The 21028-nt window shown below is 44.1% G+C and overlaps 1 protein-coding gene and 1 pseudogene across 2 annotated transcripts in view; both read left to right on the top strand.

The window, feature by feature from the left end:
• Positions 1–19605, top strand: part of CCNY (cyclin Y) — a 210033-nt gene extending 190428 nt beyond the window's left edge. For both annotated transcript variants that reach the window (XM_059656147.1, XM_059656144.1), the window contains 2 exons: positions 12198–12360; positions 16780–19605. In XM_059656147.1, coding sequence (XP_059512130.1) covers positions 12198–12360; positions 16780–16896 — 280 coding nt within the window. In that variant the 3' untranslated portion in view covers positions 16897–19605. The remainder of the gene's footprint in view (positions 1–12197; positions 12361–16779) is intronic.
• Positions 796–1562, top strand: LOC132226179 (TCF3 fusion partner-like; annotated as a pseudogene).
• Positions 19606–21028: the final 1423 nt, after the last annotated feature.

Here is a 21028-nt window from a genome sequence, read left to right on the forward strand (position 1 = left end):
AGAACCTGGCCGCCTTTGCCGGCCCTGGGCCAGTAATGGGAGAAGCTGGATGGGGCAGGGAAGAGGCGGATGTCTGCCTGGCTTCTCAGATCACTGATCACCAGTGATGGGAGAACACCCAGAGGCGGGGCCAGAGGCCAGGCTGCATAGCTGCCTGGGGACACCATCTGGACCCCAGGGGCGACGCAGCCAGGCCCCAGAAGGAGACCCAGGGCCCGGGGCTGAGTTGCAGCTGTGGTATGCAATCCAGTGCCTGGGCTGAGGAGACCCAGAAGGAGACCCAGGCGCCTGGGCTGTTTTTGCCGCTGGGGCACGCAATCCAGTGCCCAGGCTGAGGAGACCCAGGGCCCGGGGCTGCGTCGCAGCTGGGGCACGCCATCCGGTCTGGGGGCGATACAGCCAGGCCCCAGAAGGAGACCCAGGCACCAGGGCTGTATCGCTGCTGGGGCACGCGATCCAGTACCTGGGCTGAGGAGACCCAGAAGGAGACCCAGAGGCCTCGCAAGAGGAGAGTCTCCATGGTCAGATGGCGTGGTGTCGGGACAGGAATAAAGACCCGAGGTGACTCAGATGCCTGGCCACAGGGTTAGACCAGCCAGCAGGGCCTTTCAGTTGGGACTGGGGTGGGGGTGGGGCGAGGGAGGCAAGCCGGAAATAGAGAACTACAACTCCCAGGAGGCTTAGCGGCCAGGGCCTGGGTGCCTGGCTGTGAAATCGGATGGGCTGTAGTTTCGCAAGCCACTTTAAACTAGAGGCTTGCAAGGTTGGAAGTTCTGCGTTGGGAGCCAGGGAGCAATGGAGCTGGAGCAGAGAGAGGGGTCCATGGCAGCTGTGGGCTTTGAGGAGTTCTCAGCACCTCCCAGGTGGGAGCTGGCGCTGCCTCCGCTGAAGGTGGTCACATCCTGGAGAGCGAGCTTGAGACCGAAGTGGAGTTCCTGTCTGGGGGTCTGGGCAGCTCCAGCCTCCAGGAGCAAGACGAAGAGGAGGAGGCAGCCTGAGGCCAGCAAGGGCGGCGCCAACAGGAACTCAATCGCAGGAAGTACCAGGCGCTGGATGGGCGCTGCAGGGAGATTGAGCAGGCGAAGGAGGGGGTCCTGAACAGGCTCCATCAGATGATATAGAGGATAACATGGAGACTCCAGCAGGAGTGGAGGTTCCTCATGAAGGTGCTGGACTCCTACGGTGACAACTACCGGGCCAGCCAGTTCACCATCTTACTGGAGGACGAGGGCAGCCAGGGCAGAGACGCCCCCAACCCAGGCAACGCTGAGAACGAGCCTCCAGAGAAAGAGGGGCTGTCCCCGCCCAGGAGGACGCCAGCGCCCACAGAAGCCAGCAACCCGGCCCCTGGCGAGGGGCCCAGCAGTTGGAAGAGGCGGCGAGTGCCATAGGAAGGACACTGGGCAGGAGTCCCACTGACTCCGGAGCTGGCCCCCATGCAGATAAAGGTGGAGGAAGACTTTGGCTTCTAAGCCCTCGAGGCTCTGGACTTAAGTTGGGTTTCTCGGGGGCCAGACAAGCTGCTGCCCTACCCCACCCTAGCCAGCTCCCCCTTTGACTGACCCCCCAATAAATGGACCTGATGCAAAAAAAAAAAAAAAAAAGCTTATAGAGGCATGTTTATAGGATCAAATAGTATAAATATAGATGTAACAGGACAATAAAAAGAGAACCTAGCTATGATGATAACCTGAATGCTGCCTTTGTGTCATTCCTTCTTTGGGAACCCCTGGACCTGCTGGGGCTGGACCCCAACATTCCTCTTCTTATAAGGACTTCAGTGAGATGGGCTAAGGGTCCCACTGGAACTGCCACAATTTAATGTAATCCCCTCTTTAAAGATCTTATCTCCATATACAGGTACATTCTGAGGTTCTGGGGATTAGGATTTTAACATACATTTTGTTGATTACCCAAATCAGCCCTTAACAACCAGCATGTTTCAGAAAGTAGATTCCTACAGGGTTATTTACCAAACATTCAGAAGTATTTTTAAAAGAGCTAAGCCCCTCGCCCACCGTGTGGGCCCCTCCCAGCGAAGAGCGAAGGCCTGGGTTCCGGGCACCGGAGGAAAACTGGTGCCAGCAGCCAGGGGAAGGGGCCCCCAAGGGGCCCCAGATTGCGAGAGGGCACAGGGTGGGCTGAGGGACCCACCCGAGTGCACAAATTTTTGTGCACCGGGCCTCTAGTTCTCTTATAAAAACTAAGAAAAGCATAAAGAAGTCTTTGATAGTAATAAAAATAAAATTCTTGATTATATTTCAAATGGAAACAGCTACAAAAATAATTGTCATTCAGACCATAAAGGAGAAGGACATTTGGGTGCAAGGTTTAAGAAATGCTGACTTTATTGGCTGGTGGTTCTCTCGACTGCCAGAAACCATGTGACACTGAATGGCACACCACAGGGATCATGATCATCAAGGTTGTCTCTTCTCCTTTGTATAAAGTAGATAATGTATAACCAATGACTTGGTGTGGGTGGCTGTACTGAGGTTCTACAAGAGCAGGTAGAAAGGGTTTCCCCACCACGAGCAGGTGTATCTATTTAAGTCAAAGAGGAAAATACCTCCTGAAGTCAATGTAGGTCTCAAATCTTTTCATCATTTATATCCTGTTTCTGTAAGGAAATTAGATACAAATGCAAATTACAAATACTACAGAAGCATTAAAATAACAGAGCAGAGAAAAATGAAGAATGAAGAGTCTTAGGGTTTGGGAGGAGATTCTTTTAACATGAGAGCTAAGAGAACACATTCATATAAGTACATGAATTTCCAAGACTTATTGTAATAGTGTCATTCCAGTGAGTCTTTAAATGCTTTTAAAATTATATGTTAAAATTACATAGTCATCTATCAGTAAAAATTACTTAAATGAGCCTTCCAATTCCTTCAGTTTGTTAAAAGCAGAAATTGTAAACCACCAAAGATATTAGCCTGTCATTAGAGTTATTTACTTTTTTAAAACCAAAAATTGGAATAAGTCCCTTTACTTGCCTTCTCAGAGGTTCTTCACCTTGGAACAACAAACTTGGTAAGGGTAGGTGACTCGTTTTCCTTCCCCTCCCAGAGTGGGAGAAGAGTAACAAGGAAAGAGAACCTGTACACTTGGTGTATCCTTGGCCAAGTCAGTTTTAAGAGAGAGAAATGAAAGTTAGTGATCTAGGAATCTGTTCCCTAATGCTGTTGGGTTCCTAGGCTTGCTTAGAGAAAGCCTGTGTGTGCGCTAATGGAAAGCATATTCCAGCATGAAGACTAGTGTCCCTTTGAGCCTTGTAACACAGCAGTTGCCAACCTTTCGCACCTCATGGACCACCAGTGGTCCACAGACCACCTATGGCATTTTGTTATGGCAGCCCAGAGACTAACATAGATTTTGGTACTGGGAAGGGGAGTGCTGCTGTAATAAATACCTAAAGATGCAGAAGCAGCTTTTGAACAGGGTAGTGGGAGAAGAGTTTGAGGCTCATACTGGAAAAACCCTAGATTGCCTGAAAGAGATGATTAGTAGAAATAGTGTTAAAGGCAATTCTGGTGAGGACCCAGCAAGAAAAGAGTGAAATTGTAGAGAAGACTTCTGTAATCTTGGAGTTTGCATAAGCAGAATGTCATTAGAAACATGAATATTAAAGCTCCTTGTGAAATGAGACCTTACACAGAGATGGGGAGCATGCTATTGGACATTGGAGGATAGGTGATCCTTGCTGTGAAGTGGCAAAGAAGGTGGCCAAATTGAGTTTTAATGTTTTGTGGAAAGTAGAGTATTTATTTATTATATTTGTATTGATTTCAGAGAGAAAGGGAGAGAGAGAGAGAAACATCAATCATTAGAGGGAATCATTGACTGACTGCCTCTTGCACGCCCCCTACTGGATATTGAGCCCACAACCTGGGTGTGTGCCCTGACCAGGAATCAAACCGTGACCTTCTGGTTCATAGGTCGATGCTCAACCACTGAGCCATGCCTGCCGGGCTCTTTAACATCTCTAATAATAAAAGCATAATATGCTAATTAGACCGGACGTCCTTCCAGTTGACCTGCCGGATGAAGCTGGGGCTGCAAGGGAAACCCAGGTTCTGGGTGCCTGCTGGTGATTAGAGCTTAGAAGCCTGGGTCCCAGGCGCCTGCCAGCAGCCTGAGGGAAGACCAGGTCCTGGGTGCCAGAGGGAAGCCAGTGCTGGCAGGAAGGGGGAAGGAAGGCCTACTCTTGTATGAATTTCGTGCATTGGGCCTGTAGTTTCTTATAATATTGACTTGATAGGAATGAACTCGTTTGCTTTTTCTTGTCTGGGTAGAATATTCTTGGTTATAGGTCTTTGTTTTTCATCTCTTTTAATATTTCTTGCCACTCCCTTCTGGCTTGCAAAGTTTCTGTGAAGAAATCAGCTGACAGTCCTATGGGAGCTTCCTTGTAAGTAACTAACTGTCTTTCTCCTGCTGCTTTTAAGATTCTCTCTTTGTCTTTAACCTTTGCCATTTTAATTTTTAAAAAATCTTTACTGTTGAAAGTATTACATATGTTCCCCATTTCCCCCCATTGAGCTCTTCTAGCCTGCCCCCACCCCTGCCCCAGGCCTTCACTACCCTATTGTCAGTGACACCATGGGTTATATGCATATATGCATACAAGTTCTTTGGTTAATCTCTTCCCACCCACGTATCCTTCCCTACCTTCCCTCTGAGGTTCAACAGTCTGTTCTGTGCTTCTATGTCTCTGGATCTATTTTCATCAGTATATTTTATTCATTAGATTCTACATATGAGTGAGATCATGTGATGCTTATCTTTCTCTGACTGGCTTATTTCACTTAGCATAATACACTCCAGGTCCATCCATACTGTTGCAAATGGTAAGAATTCTTTTTTTTTTTTTTCAGTTACATAGTATTACATTGTGTAAATGTACCAAATGCCATTTTAATTATGATATGTCTTGGTGTGGGTCTTTCTTGGTTCATCTTGATTGGGACTTTGCGCTTCCAGGACTTGTGTAGCTTTTTCCTTCACTAGGTTAGGGAAACTTTCAGTCATTATCTCTTCAAATATGTTCTTAATCCCTTGCTCTCTTTCTTCTTATAGTAATCCTATGATGCGAATTTTGTTACACTTGATGTTTCCCAAAGGTTCCTTACAGTATCCTCATTTTTAAAATATTCTTTTTTCATTTTGCTGCTCTCATTGGATATTTTCTGCTGCCTTATCTTCCCAATTGCTGATTTAATCCTCTGCTTCCTCTAATTGGCTATTGATTCCTTCTAGTGTATTCTCCACTTCAGATAGAGTGTTCTTTATTTCTGACTGGTTCTTTTTTATGCTTACTATCTCTTTGTTGAAGTTCTCACTGAACTCATCTGTTTTTTTCTAAGTTCCTTGAGAATCCTTATAACCATAGTTTTGAACTCTGTATCTGATAGATTGATCACCTCCATATAATTCTTTTTTGGTGGTTGTTTTTTTTCTCTTGTTCTTTCATTTGGGGCTTTTTTTTTTTTTTTTTAAATCTTTCCATTTGGCTGCCTCTCTGTATTTGTTTCTTTGTATTAGGTAGATCTGCTATATTTCCCAGTATTGGTAGGGTTGCCTTATGTAATAGATATCTTGTGGAGCTTAGTGGCACAGCTCCCTAATCACCTGAGTTAGGTGCTACAGGAATATCCCTTTTGTGGGTTATGTGTGCCCTCCTGTCGTAGTTGAGTCTTGATTGTTGCTGGCCTGTTTGTGGATGGAGTTGACCCTCAGGCTGGCTGATTGTGAGGATTGACCCTGACCACAGTTTATGAGCTGCTGTGTGTGAGAAGTGGAATTACCCTCAGCAGAGTCTGGTGCCTTCAGAGATAGCCCTTTGGATGTGCTAATTGGGTCATGTTCTGATGTGTGTGTTGTTTCTGGGGCCTTTTGGGAGGGACTTCCATGCAGGTCAATGTCAGAAGGTACCCACGTCCATCCCTGGGCTACCTGCTTGGAGCTACAAAGTGATCTATAGGTAGCTTCAAACAGGTACCTGCCTCTGGTGCTGGGGTGTATATAGGAAGGGCCAAGCTGCATTCCAAAGTTTGCTTCCATCAGCACCAAGTTTGGGCAGGTCAGCAAAAGGCCCAAAGCACCCCAAGATTTGTCTCCACCTTTCAGCTGCCACTAGGTTCAGTCACTGAAGAATTCCTGGTGGTACAAGTTGCATGAGATAAAATCTCAGTGAGCCATCAGATAGGGGTGAGAGGTGTTCACCAGGTTGATAGAGATTCAAACTCAGTGCCAGTGTTGGGTTTCAAGCCACCCAGCATAAGTCTAGTGTACACCAAGGCCAGGCAACAACCGCCTAGGCCCTCGGGAACCTTTGTTGTGGGAGGGCTCTTGAAGCCTCAGGCTGAGGTCAGCAGAGTTCATCAGGCTCAAACAGATGAAGATTTGGATATGTGGAGGGAGGAATTTGCACAGGAATGGTGGAGGCATGTGGGAAACATGGCCCTTGCAAGGTGCATATTCAGCAAGGTGGGACCTCCTTAGGATCCCTCCAAGAAAGTCTGCACCACAGGCCCAGGCTGGCTGCAGCCAGCTGGCTCCTCCACAGGGCTCAGAGTTCAGCAGGGCAGGGCCACAGGCATTTGGGAGGGTGGGGCTATTGCATTATTCCAGGCTGCTGCTGTATGGAAGGGAAATATGGCATCTGTAGATGACGTGGAAGAGGAGACTGGGTGGATGTCCCTTCAGCCCTCTCCTCAGAGCCACAGAACCCAGTCTGTGTCTGGATGAGTCCCATTCACTCTGAGCCACTGCCCTCCCTCCTGCCAGAGCCTGGGGTGAGGTGGCTGTGAACGAGATTTTATGCATTGGCCCTTCAAAAGGGCACCTGAGTTTTTAGCCAACTCCTGTCTCTCCTTGGCAGACAGTATCCTCACAGGTTTTCCCAGTCAGATGCTGTGTGGACTCCTTTTCCCCAATACTGGTTGGTGCTCAGTGTTGGGGAGCCCAGCATGGGGTTGAGACCCTTCACTCCTCAGGGGGGTCCTTTGAAGCTATGATATCTCTCCTGATTTTCAACCACCACACATGAGTGCAGGGCCAGCCTTTTCATGCCTCCATACTTTCTACCAATCTAGATGTGGCTTCTTCTGTAAATCATTGGTTATAAGACTTTTGTTCAGCTAGTCTTCAATTGGTTATTCAGGTTGATAGTTCTATATTTTAGTTGTAAATCCAGTTTGGTCCTGGGAGGAGGTGAGTGTAAATTCTACCTCCTCTGCCTCCATCTTTAATCCATTGAAATTCTTGTTTTGTTAAAATGTTATCTGGGTTCCAGTATTTCACAGATCTCTTATTAAATTTCATTTAAATGAGGCATGAATAAATGTCATTTAAAGTAAAAATGATCCTGGCCAGTGAGTCTCAGTGGGTGGAGCATTGTCCTATGCTTTGAAAGGTTGCCGGCTTAATTCCTAGTCAGGGTACATGCCTGGGTTGCCAGTTTGGCCCCGGTTGGGGTGCATACAGGAGGCAGCCTATTGATGTTTTTCTCTCACACTGATGTTTCTCTCTCTCACTCCCCCCCCCTCCCTCTTTCTTTTTTCTTTTTTAAATATATATATATTTTTTAATTAAATCTTTATTGTTCAGATTATTACAGTTGTTCCTCTTTTTCCCCCCATAGCTCCTCTCCACCAGGTTCCCACCCCCCCTCGCCCCCCCCCCCCACTGTCCTCATCCATAGGTGCACGATTTTTGTCCAGTCTCTTCCCGCATCCTCCACACCCCTTGCCCACCCCCCCAAGAATAGTCAGTCCACTCCCTTCTATGCCCCTGATTCTATTATAATCACCAGTTCATTCTGTTCATCAGATTATTTATTCACTTGATTTTTAGATTCACTAGTTAATAGATGTGTATTTGTTGTTCATAATTTGTATCTTTACCTTTTTCTTCTTCTTCCTCTTTTTAAAGGATACCTTTCAGCATTTCATATAATACTGGTTTGGTGGTGATGAACTCCTTTAGCTTTTCCTTATCTGTGAAACTTTTATCTGACCTTCAATTCTGAATGATAGCTTTGCTGGATAAAGTAATCTTGGTTGTAGGTTCTTGGCATTCATCACTTTGAATATTTCCCCTCTGGCCTGCAAAGTTTCTGTTGAGAAATCAGCTGACAGTCCTATGGGTACTTCCTTGTAGGTAACTGACTGTCTTTCTCTTGCTGCTTTTAAGATTCTCTCTTTGTCTTTTGCTCTTGGCATTTTAATTATGATGTGTCTTGGTGTGGTCCTCTTTGGATTCCTTTTGTTTGGGGTTCTCTGCGCTTCCTGGACTTGTAAGTCTATTTCTTTCACCAGGTAGGGGAAGTTTTCTGTCATTATTTCTTCAAATAGGTTTTCAATATCTTGCTCTCTCTCTTCTTCTGGCACCCCTATAATTCGGATGTTGGTACGCTTGAAGCTGTCCCAGAGGCTCCTTACACTATCTTTGCATTTTTGGATTCTTTTTTCATTTTGCTTTTCTGGTTGGGTGTTTTTTGTTTCTTCGTATTTCAAATCTTTGACTTGATTCTTGCGATCCTCTAGTCTGATGCTGGAACTCTGCATAATATCCTTTATTTCAGTCAGTGTATGCTTAGTTTCTAGTTGGTCCTTTTTCATAACCTTGAGGATCTCACTAGATTTCTTGAGGGTCTCACTACATTTATCGGCAGTCTCACCAGTCTTTTTGAGGGTCTTACTAAATTTATCGGCGGTTTCTAGAAAGTTCTTGAAAAACCTTAAAAGGGTGGTTTTGAACTCTATATCCAGTCGTTTGCTTTCCTCCATTTCTGTCATTTGTGTCCTGTTTCTTTGTCTCCTCATTTTTTATGCTTACCTGTGTTGATAGAGTGGCTTTGTGTGCTAGGTGTCCTATAGGGCCCAGTGGCTCAGCCTCCCCAATTACCTGAGGTGGACACTCTTGGTGCACCCCTTTGTGGGCTTTGTGCAGAGTCTTGTTGTAGTTAAGCCTTGATTGTTGTAGGTATCACTGGGAGGAATTGACCTCCAGGCCAATTGGCTGTGAGAGTCAGCTGTGTCTATGGTGGGAGAACTTCTGTGCTGGAGACACCCTTATGACGCAGGACTTGCTTCAGTGGGGCTTTGGTGCTCACTGAGTCTGCCCCCTGAGTGTGTCCCTTATGGATCTGAGGAGTTGTAATTGGATGGTCCCACTCTGACCACTGAGTACACTGGCTCTTGGATCTAAGGAGGTGCTAATTTAGCCTCTGCCTGAGGCTACCCAGTAGGAGCTATGAAGAGATCTGCAGATTTCCCTTCCTTGTTTGGGGTTTGAAGGTGCCCAGATGAGGCCCAGCTGTGAAGCAATGCAAGCTGCTGTTGGGCCTTGGGTTTTCTCTTGGAAGTTCTGGGTCTGTCTGGTCCAGCTGCAGTTTGTTAGGTAATTTTCAGATTGCAAAGGGCCAGGGCATTCATATGCAAAAGCTTCTGCTGCAGTTTGGGTGGAGCGGGGTCTCAGGGAATCAATAGGGCAGAGTAAGCAGCTTTGGCTGATCCTCAGCCCTGCCCTAAGGGGCCCCGGGTCTCAGTGTCCCGGTAATCGCTGCAAGCACCTTTGAGAGAAAGCCGCCCTCGAGTTCCGAGTTCTGCCCACTGCAAGATAGTCCAGTTTCTCCCTGTATGAGTCTGGGTCCTCAGAGACTCACCCGGAACTGGAGTTCAGAGCAGTCGGGGGCTTGTGACTCCCACCCCATTCAAAAAGACAGCCGCGTCCTCAGTTGCCAGCCCTTGCCATGTGCACCTCCGTACCTCTGCACTTCCGTACCTCCTCTGAGTCTCAGTGTGCTTTTCTCTTTCCTTCTAGTTGTAGAATTTCCACTCAGCCAGCCTTCCTGTGGTTTTGGATGATGTCTGTTTTGTCTTTTAGTTGTATTTTTGAATTTGTTGTGGGAGGCAGCAATTTCCAGTGTTTACCTATGCCGCCATCTTGGTTTCTCCTAAATATATTTTTATTGATTTCTGAGAGGAAGAAAGAGGGATAGGGAGAAACATCAATGATGAGAGAGAATGATTGATCGGCTGCCTCCAAATTGAACTGTGAGTGCTCAACCACTGAGCAACACTGGTCAGGCCCCCCCTCTTTCTCTCTCTCTAAAAACATAAAATAAAAATAACTAAAAATCATTCCAAATAAAACAAAGTAATTTAAATTATATAAAAGTATAAAATTTAGCATAATATATACCATCTGAGTGTATTAATTTTTTCACTTGACTATAAAGAAACAGCATACAAGTTATGCTATTTTCCAATTAAAAGACCTAAGTGTGACTTCTTTTTTTTTTTTTAATATATTTTATTGATCTTTTTACAGAGAGGAAGGGAGAGGGATAGAGAGTTAGAAACATTGATGAGAGAGAAACATGGATCAGCTGCCTCCCGCACACCTCCCACTGGGGATGTGCCTGCAACCAAGGTACATGCCCTTGACTGGAATCGAACCCAGGACCTTTCAGTCTGCAGGCTGACGCTCCATCCACTGAGCCAAACCGGTCAGGGCCTAAGTGTGACTTTTTGGTCTTTCCATCTAAGAAATTCAGGCCTTTGATAACAACTTGCTGAAGTTTCTTCATTTTGACTTGCCCAGTAGCTTCCTTCTCTAAAGCCACTCACCTTGCTCACATCCCAGCCTTTCTGCTCATCTGCTCAGCATTCCTATCCCTTGTTGTCACAACATCATGAGACTGAGGCATAGTCCTCCTTGGTCTCTGATGGCCTGAGTACAGGGGCCAGAACTGGGGACTCGGTGTTTCAGGAGAGATGCAGAGGCTTGGCCAACAGGGGTAAGGCCTAGCACTGGGGACTGGGCTTGTCAGCCTTCAGCTCCACTTACAGGAGATGATGACAACATTTTCTGTGCTCCTGTGGTCTTGGGGGTGGTTTGAGTGGTCCCCACTACTGGAAATAACCCCAACCCTTGTTCTCTCCACCAGCCCTCCATGCTTGCCAAACTCAATTCAATTCTCACTTTCCTGATCCCTGTGAAGCCTTCCCTGATGCCCCTGCCCGGCTGAGTTTAGCTGCTGCCTTCCCTAACAGTAATCATTGAGCACCAACTCTGTCAGATACTGTGCGAGGGGCGGGGCATGTGAAATTAGATGTCGTGGTTTCTAACTCTGAGGAGACAAGTAGGGGAAACTGACTTAAGGCAACATTTACAGTAGAGTGTGAGGAAGGACAGAAATACAGCACCGTGTAGTGTGCTTTGGGGGCACAGTGTACTTCTGGCGGGAGGGGGGAGCACTGAAACTGAGTGCCCAGCCCAGGATCAGTGCTCAAGGACAGATCACGGAGGGCTTTTCATCCCATAGGTAGGAACTGTAGGGAAATAGACCTAATTTAAAAGATAACTGACATGTGGGCATTCTTAAAGTAAAAGTTTTAAAATTTACTGTGGCTATCTATCAATTAGTTTTCATCAAAATATGGATCTTAACATGTGTTTGCTCCTTGACCACTCTCTATGGTTGAGTGGTTCTCACAGTGGTCAGCATCAGTTAGAAATTGTTAGAAGTGCACATTCTCAGGATCACCCCAGACCAGCTGAATCAGAGACAAGGGTGGGCCTAGCTATCTGTCTGCAGCTCTTTGTCTGCAGGTGATTAGGTGGGTGCTCAGATTTGGGAACTATGGCTTTCATTCTGCGGAGTTGGTGAGTTCTCTTTGAAAGAGGCTAGGCTGCGATTCACTTTCCTCCCTCCTTTGCCTGAGGAACTCTCTTGTCAAAGGAGGTGGATAAAGGGCATTGAGGGAGGGCATCCTCTGTGTCTAGCAGAGGCCTTTCCTCTAGGCTGTGATCTTGGTTGCTCACTAGACTCCACTTGACAGCTTTTGACTGCTTCTTCTGCCCGGTGTCTGAGCTGATGATGCATGCTGAGATTTGCAGCCAGAGCCTGGTATGTGTGGGTTAGGTCTCAGTGAAACAAATTACCCTGAAGTATTCATCCCAATTAATCAGGCCTTATTCTTGTGGGCACCTAATTAAGTGGATTAGGCTTCTAATACCAATTTGGTGGTTAAACTGCAACTCTGGTGTCCAACCAGGTAATTAATTACATGGCTTTTCTTCCTGAGGATGCACTTTTCTGGAGTCTTGTGTCCAGCAGCTTGCCTTGGCAGGCCATACAGCCTAGGATGGCAACTAAATGTGTGCAATTTTTGTCTTTGCAGGAATGAGCTAGAGCGACAGTTTCTTGAATTGCTCCAGTTCAACATCAATGTTCCTTCCAGTGTTTATGCCAAGTATTATTTTGATCTTCGTTCTCTGGCAGAAGCAAATAACCTGAGCTTTCCTTTGGAGCCCCTGAGCAGGGAAAGGGCTCACAAGCTTGAGGTAATGTATTTTAACATACTGCTTTTGGGTGCACTATTGCCGACTCATCATCTGGGTGCCATGGAAGGGTGAAGTGTGTGATTACAATGCTGATTTCTCCCACTGTGTTGTTATGAAATAAGGGCAAGGTACCCTGGATTTAGAGGTCGTCAATTAATTTAATGATAATTTTTACAACCTTATATTTTCAATAACCTTAATATCAGTTTTTATTTAATGCACATTGATTCTATTTTTTAAATGAAAGATTTTTTAAGTTTCAGTTTTTTAAAAAACCCACAAAAAAGATTCCCAGCATATGCTTTTATAAGGAAACAGATACTAGAAGGCCCTAATTATTCCCTAATTATTAGGAATCCAGAAACTATTGATTTTGCTTTTTAGTTTTTCAAATTATTTTTCCCATAGCCCAGTTAGAGCTAGGGCCAGCCCCTTTGGCCTTGGTCTGGGTTTAAGGCCTACATTGTTAAGTTGTATGAATTTTGTGTCTTATACTTATATGGAGCTTAGCTCCATATTTGCACCTAGCTCTTGACCCACTGTTCCAGAGCAGTGTGTGGAGGCCCTCTGCATTTCCATCTCCAGGCACCATATTGGTCTCATTTTGCATTGACCAAAGCCGTAGATGATATAGTCATGTCTCAACATTGGTGAGACCTAAGAGGTCCATACCTCATTTTCCATCCCATTGAAACATCCTCCCCTGGCCAGTACTGGGTCAAGATGGCCAGAGTAATGGTCTAACAGGGTTAACGGCTGCAACCAAAATACTGTCTAGAGGTGGGAGGAAGAGGGTTTGGATTAAGCTATGGATTTCAAGGTTAAGAAAGCAAAAACTTAACATAAAAATTTAAAAAGTAAATAATGCTAATTCCTAATAGGAAACGTAATAAAACTAAATTTGGAAAAGACTGGATGCATAGCATTGGTTTTAAAATAAAAATACAGGGAGGTTTTCAGAACTTGGTCACTTTTCTGTCATTATGTACCAGCCTTTAGATTGGAACTGCTCATTAAATTTCCCATTTCTCTTGTATTCAACATAAGATAGGACTCTGAAGGACTTGCTCCAAGGCACATACTGTCAAACCTTCACAAGCACACACATGAAGTAGAATTTGATATCAGGGTGAACATGAACACTGTTTCAGTATGCGCAGTGGTCCTCATATCCCTCGTGTGTTGAGATGGGCTCAGTCACTCCTTCAGTGCCGAGGTGAGGAGAAGAGCTTGGAGCTCCTGGGAGCCACTCAACCCTGAAGGAAAGCAGAGCTGTGGTTCTCTGAGTGAGAATATTTAATGGTTCAGGTCAGTTAAATGGGGAGCACATAGACTGGCTGAGACTGAGGGAGTCGTGCCTACTTCTTTTCACTCCATTAGCTTATCTGAGTGGAAAGAGAGGAGAACTCACCTGCTCTTGGTGTGGCCATGCCAAATGCCCCAGGGGCAGGAGGAAGGCCAGTAATCTGACAAAATGTTCCCTCTCTCTCCTCCTGAGACACAGAGAAGCGAGCTCTGGAAAAGCAGATGGCACCCCTTTGAAATAATTTCTTAGGAATGGGGTTTCATTGTTTTCCAGACCCCAGCATTCCTGTTAGTCCATTTGGTTAGCACACTTGAACCCCATAATAGAAAGCAGACTGAGACCTCAGAGGAGATGCCATAACCTGAAGTTTTGTGCCGGTTCAGATGTCCCACCAGCTGGCTATTTTGATATGCTGGTTGCAGCATAGAGTGTAGAAATAGGAGCACCAAGAACCAGGGCAAATGCAAAGTGATCTTTTCATTAACAGGTCATTTCTCTCTGAAATAAATTAGTATCCCTCTATGCATATGGAGGATGTGATTAAAGATAATATCAGTTTGCATAATAAAATCTAGAATGAAATAACACATTGCTAATTTGTTATATTGCATTCAGACTCATCTGTTTGTAAGCTGAGAAACAACAAATAAAACAATAAAGAAAATAATTTGCTTTAAAAAATGGTTTTTCAAATGCCCTTAAGGAATCTGGTTTTCTCTTCTTTAAGTATGCCACATATATTTCATATATGAAACATTTAAAATGAAATCTCGGTATTACAGCCCACTTGCTACTCTAATTCATCTCTCATTTGGAGGAAGACATCCTTGACTCCTGTCTCTCCTCCATTCCACCCTCCATGCTGCCAGTGGAGTTGCTTTTCTAAAATGCAGTTGTAGGTTGTGGAACATTCTTTTTTTTCTTTTTTTGTTAATCCTCACCTAAAGATATTTTTCCATTGATTTCCAGAGAGAGTGGAAGGGAGAGATAGAGACAGAGATAGACAAACATCAATGTGAGAGAGACATCAATTGGTTGCTTCCCACACGTGCCCCAACCAGGACCTGGGATTGACCTGCAACTAAGGTACATGCCCTTGATGGAATCAAGGGACCCTTCAGTCTGCAGGCCAACCCTCTACCCACTGAGCAAGACCAGCTAGGGCTGGAATGTAAATTCTTAAAATCGCTGGCAGTTTTGCATCACCACAAAATAACGCCTTAGCCAGCCAGTGTGTGAGCAGCCGTGTCAGCCTGGCTCTGTCAGCTCTGCTCTCTCCATCCCCTGCTGCCTGCTGGTTGCCTTCCCCAAGCCATCAGCCACCTCTCACCATGCCAGCACACTGCCTTGCTGAAAATGCCAGATCCCTCCTGATAAATTCCTCTTCCCCTCCAAGCACAGCCCTTGAAGCCTAGGTCTGATGTCCATTATCAGTCATGAGTGTCCCTTCATGGATTCCCCAAAATAGAATAAATTGCTTAGTCTTCTCTATTTTTAGTACTTTGACCATTCCTTTGTTATGTCCATGCCTCTGTTATGTGAATATCTTGAGTGGAACATATATCCGTTCGACACGTATTTACTCAGGGCCCTCTGATATCAGGTGCTGGTTACAGCTCTGCCCTGAGAATGGTCATGAACAAAGCTCATAGAGCCTGCTCTTGCAGTTTGCGTTCTGCTGGGAGGAGACAAACAGTGAACAATAAACATAATAAATAAATAAAATTTGAAATAACTAATATGTTAGAACAGGCGTGGGGAATCTTTTTTCTGCCAAGGGGCATGTGGATTTACAGCATCATTTGCAGGTCATGCAAAATTATCAGCTTAAAAATTAGCCTGCTACATTTGATCAAACATTTAATTAATTCACTCCTAATGCCTTGGCAGGGCCAGACCAAATGATTTTGTGGGCCTTATAGCTGCATGTTTCACACCCCTGTGTTAGAAGGTTAATTATAAAGAGGAGAGCAGGGTAGGGGTGCGATAGTCAGAGCCTAATTGAATAGATGATGTTTGTACAAAGACTTGACTTTGCAGACACTTCCAGGCTGAGGGAGGAGCTGGTGCAGCGCCTGTGGTGGAAGCCAGTGGGGAGGCCAGGGGTTAGGGTAGGCAAAGTGACTCAAAGCATTGGGGAATGCATCAGGGAGAGAAGGGCAAGCAGGGAGACCAACTTCAAAGATTATTCTGCAGTCTTAGCAAGAACCAGTGGGATCTGATCAGGGCACAGGGTGAGGAGTGGGTGGCTGCTTTTGTGCTTTTCCCTTGACTGTGACTTCCTGGTGGATGAACACTGTGTCTGTCCCCCTAGCCCTGGCACAGTCCCCAGCCTTTCTCTGGAATTGTAGAAGTTAAAAAACTTCTTCTTTGCTTAGTAATGTCACCCTCATCACTGCATCATCATACAAATGGCAGGTGAATGTGTCTTAAACAAGCTCCCTGGGATGGTATGAGCCCTTTCGAGAGCTATGACTATACTTCAGCCCCAATGCAGGCCTGGCCCTACTTTTAGCTGCAGCCCTCTGCCTAGAGTCCCACTGCCCTCATCAACAAAATGAAGCCAATGTTGATTATCTTTGCATCCCATGTTTCTGTGCCCCCTCTGGTTCCCTTCTGCAGCAGTGGTCCAGAGATGACTCCCTTCTGCTCTGACTTAAGTCTCTGATTAATGATCATGGCCAACAACTGCGCTCCTCATGCACACATCCAGCATGGAGCTCCAGTGCTTCCTAGCCACCCTGTGAGGAGGGCGCTGTGATGGCCCCACTTGCAGACAAGGATGCTAAGGACTTAAATGGGGGCACATACCCAGCTCACACACCCCTAAGCGGGGAACCAGCATTGAACTTGGATCTGGCTGACTCTAGGCTACTGTAAGCACTTTGGAAACAGGGACTGTGTCTACACTTTCTTCGTATCCTGCCCTGTGACACAGTTTAATGTGGGATGTGAACCACGTGGGCAGGGCCTCTTCCTGTTTTTTGTTCATGAGTGTCCTCAGTGCCTAGAAGGATGCTGCTCAAGCAGTGCTTGGTGTCTGGTGAGTGAGTGCATGGAGGGAACTTCCAGGGACCAGCCCTGACCTGAATTGTCTCTCTTCTGCCTCTCAGGCCATCTCTCGTCTCTGTGAGGACAAGTACAAGGACCTGAGGAGACCCACGAGGAAGCGGTCAGCGAGTGCTGACAATCTGACTCTGCCTAGGTGGTCCCCGGCCATCATCTCCTAACTGGGCGTCCCCACTGGAGGCTGTACCATCCCTCAGTTTCTCCTTTAGTTTGAGAAAAGACAGACTTGGGATGGTTTTGTTTTTGTTTCCCTTTTTTGGTTTTGTTAAAGTCATAACTCCATCAGGCTGCTTCGATGACTGCCTTTGAGCTGTGTGGCCCACATGCAGCAAGGCTTTGAGGGAAGCAAAATCAGTATTCTGGAAATCCTGTTTCACACCTTGCCCTGTCATCATTAACAGCACTTCCTTCTTGGAAGATAAAGACTTGAATCCTGGAGGAGGAAGTAAAGGGAAAGGAAAGTTGTGTAGAAGCAGGAAAAATGGCTAATGACATGGCCATTTCTTAAGTCCCCCATCTGGTCAGTAGGTGAATATGACGGAAAACAACAGTAGTTAACACAGTTAGATGTTCATTAAAGACAAGAGTGCTGCCTTTATCACCTCTGTCTGGATCAGTCTGTTCTTTAAGACTTCTTGCATCCTTTCTAACTGCTATTTGGGGATTTGGGGGATTTTTGTTGGTTTTTATTCTGTTTTGGTTTTGGCCCCACAGAGCAGAGAATATAGTTTGTACCATGGCACAGACATCCAAATAAATAGTACTGGTTGTTTCTCTCTGCGCTATTCCTGTGAGCTGTCTCCTGAGCTTTCTTCCTCACAAGTGGAATGCACTTGTTACATTTCTCTACCACTTTATTTTATACACTTTTTCTTCAACAATGGCAAAATTAACTTGACAATAGTGCTGAACCAAAAGTATCCCTTTCCTTCTTTATTCCGAACCTCCCCCCCCCCAAAAAAAAAAAAAATTCTAGATAACATGGGTGCTTGTGCCTTCCAATTTTCATGCAGTTGTTTTTTTAAATCTGACCTGAAGTTGTAGTTATAAATCAGTCACACCTCATGGGCCAAGGAAACAATGTGCAGTAGAAGCTGTCCTTGGTTGAGATTTTTTTCCAGATTGCTTGGTGTTTGCCTGAAGTTATTGAGTAGGAGCCATTTCTTTGTACTCCCTGCCCAGTTTGTTCCTCTACTTCTGCATCCATTGTTGCAAGCAATATTCTTATCAATTTTTATATGTTTATTTTAAATCAAAGTTAGTCTATTTGTATAAATTTTTTTAAAAATTTAAAATTAAAAACGGGGGTGGGGTGGGTAGTCCAGTGGGGAGATTATTGGAGGGCAAAATGTTACTATTTGCTGAGATATTTTTCACAGAATGATTGAATAAAAAAAAAAACACAACACTTGCATTTTCATTGTGGGTGCTTAGAGAAGTTACACAAAATTCAAACTGTGAAGGTTTATGCTTCATTATGACGTACTTTTTTGTTTTCTGACTATTCCTTTAGAAAAGAATCTTTTATACCAAAAGGGTTGATCAAATATCAAAGAGTAAATTTGGTATTAAGTCTAAGAATCTGAGTCAATGAAGCTTATAATGCTTTGGGTTTTTGCATATTTTCTTGCGTCACAATGACAAAAGGGTCTAACTTTTTTCCTTTCTCAAGTCTCTGAGGTGAATGGCAGCAGGTACTCTGTTTCACCTTCCTTTTATGTGAGCTTGGAAAACTTTGGAATCTTACTAGTCTTGAATACCCTTTGGAAATTAAAGGAATTCAGAAAGTTGAAATCCCAAGAATACCAAGCTGAAAGTACTAGTCAGGTTTCAATGCAATTTGTGTCATGGGTAAACATAACCGGGCCAGAGATATTGTCAAGTTCTTTCTGACCTAACTTTCAAAAGCAAGGAAGCAGAAAAGGAAAAGTTAATTATTTTTCCATTGTAATTGTATTGATATACTTTGTATGGGTCCAAAATCAGCTTCTCTCTTCAAGTAAGAGTCTGATTTAGAACTTTAGAGATCTAAAAATAGAGAAAATAATCATTTTATATTCCCTATTCTATAGAGCTTAAAAAGGGACATATTTTCTTAGCTGAATATGAATACCTCTCAAGCATAAATTAGTTCCTCTCATGTAAAGTATCTTATTTTACCAATCCATTTCAAGAAAGAGGTTCTGCTGCCTTTAAAGCAGAAATCTTATTTTTATCCCTTTTATTTGAATGAGATTTGAAAATTGAATTATGTAAATATTTCAATGCATCTACTATTATTTTGTGGAGTTTATTAAACTACTTTAAAAATTGTATAGTCTATATATTGTATGTACATACAGTCTGATAACTTAAAATTTAAAGTGAATCCCGTAAAACCTGGCTCACTCTTTGTTTAGACGACTGAATATTGTTTTAGCCTTGTGCACTGGACTCTACCTCTGTATAGGAAAATTTTCCATATCATTAATAAGTATTGATCTGTATTAATTGGTTATGTTTCTTGCACTAAGAATTTTTAAGCTCTGCTGTAAGTGTAGATTTTACTTTGCAGTATGAATCACTTGACACATAGCTAAATACTTTAGGTTTGTTTTATTTTTCTACATGATGATGAAGACAACGTTTTGTTCTCTGGTTTGTTCTAAGTTTGCCAAAAAAAACAACAAAATACAAAAAAACAAAACCCTACAACAACAGTACAAGTACAGTACTGGTAGTGAATGGTTTGTTTGCAAGGTGATTCAATGCACTATAATTAAAGCTGCATTACTCTTTAGGAATACATTGTCTTAATGTAGTTTTGAATGCACAGTTTTCATCACTAATGAAGGATGAAGAAAACCACACAATTTGTTTAATTTAGACTTGACTTAAACAACAAAGTCACTGGGAGAATAAGTATATATTCCAATGAGTATTTTTGATTTATTTTACTTTATTCTTAACTGGGAAAAGAGAAAGAAGTCAGGGATTCAAAACCAAATTGGAGGGCAAGCTGGGAGATCCTACCAAGATCAAGATGTGCTCCCATGCCTTACTGCATGAGGTCAGAGCCTGGGCTATCATCTGCTCTGTCCTGGGCTGGACTCATGAGCTTCTTCCTTGGGCATTGGCAGGAGCTTCTCCATCTTGGGGTTTCCCTTGGTTCTGGGGATTTTGATCCTCAGCTAAGCTGCAAAGCAGAATTTTGGGAGTGAGTGATTTCAATCCTTTCTGGCTGTTTTTCGTAATCTCACACTTTGGGGCCATATTTTACAGTTTTGAATTTTTAAAACAAAGTTTCATTCCTGGTTCATTGTAGGTATTTATTAAGTGTTAAATAAATAAATGCAAAGAACAAATAATGACTGCCTTCCTGCTGCATTTTTTAAATATTGATATAAAATTTATAAGGTTTTATGGATGCTGAGTAAACCAGTTCTTTGCAACTGTAGTCGAAAAGTGTTCTTAGTCCTATAAATCTTGGGTAACTCAAAGAAGCATTAAGACCTCTTAGAAATCTCCAGCAGTTGAGACGGTTGCACAAGAGAGACCTATTAGAGCACTTCCCATTTATATCAATGGCTTATTTTATCTTTAATAATTTTATCCCCCTCATTGTTGTGTCTCAAAACTTACTTTCAGTGGATCTTAGAAATGTGGAGCATCTGAAAGGCCAGCCTGAGAGTCCCCCCATCTCCCTCCCTCTCCCCCTTACTGAAAGGGAGGAGGAAATGGAAAACATGCCCTTGGGTGAAATGAGAAAAAGATACTAACTAATTTTGGATTTATATTTTAAGCTATATGGATTTCAAGCAAAGCCCTACACAGGTCTTCATTAAGATCATGGTTTGCTGTTACTGAATGCAGAGCTATTGGACCAGAAAACAAATTGCCTCATAGGTGCCATATAGGCCTCAGCACAGGTGAGTGGTGTGGAAGAATACTGGAAGCCATGGGAATTGGTGATGGAGTTTGGACCTGAGCAGGTCAACCAACTTTTTTTCCAGTCTTTACTGATCAATTTTCTTACTAAGTTTGTATATGTGAAGCTGCTAAAGGTCTACTATGTCACTTCTCATTAGAAACTTTCTTCAAGAGTTCCGTGATCAGCACTGAAATGATACCCTTTTATTCATTTCTCAGTTGAAAGAGTAATTGGAGGCAGCTCTGTGTCTGTATTGCTACAAGTCTGAGCTGTGAGCACCCAGGTAAGAACTTGTCCTGGCAACTGTATTGTCCATTGTAAGTCTTTATAGAAGGCATTCTGGAAGAACCTGTTACAATGAGAAGTGAGCTCAGATGAGGTGT

This window comes from Myotis daubentonii, chromosome 1 (assembly GCF_963259705.1).
Source record: "Myotis daubentonii chromosome 1, mMyoDau2.1, whole genome shotgun sequence".
Lineage (NCBI taxonomy): Eukaryota > Metazoa > Chordata > Mammalia > Chiroptera > Vespertilionidae > Myotis > Myotis daubentonii.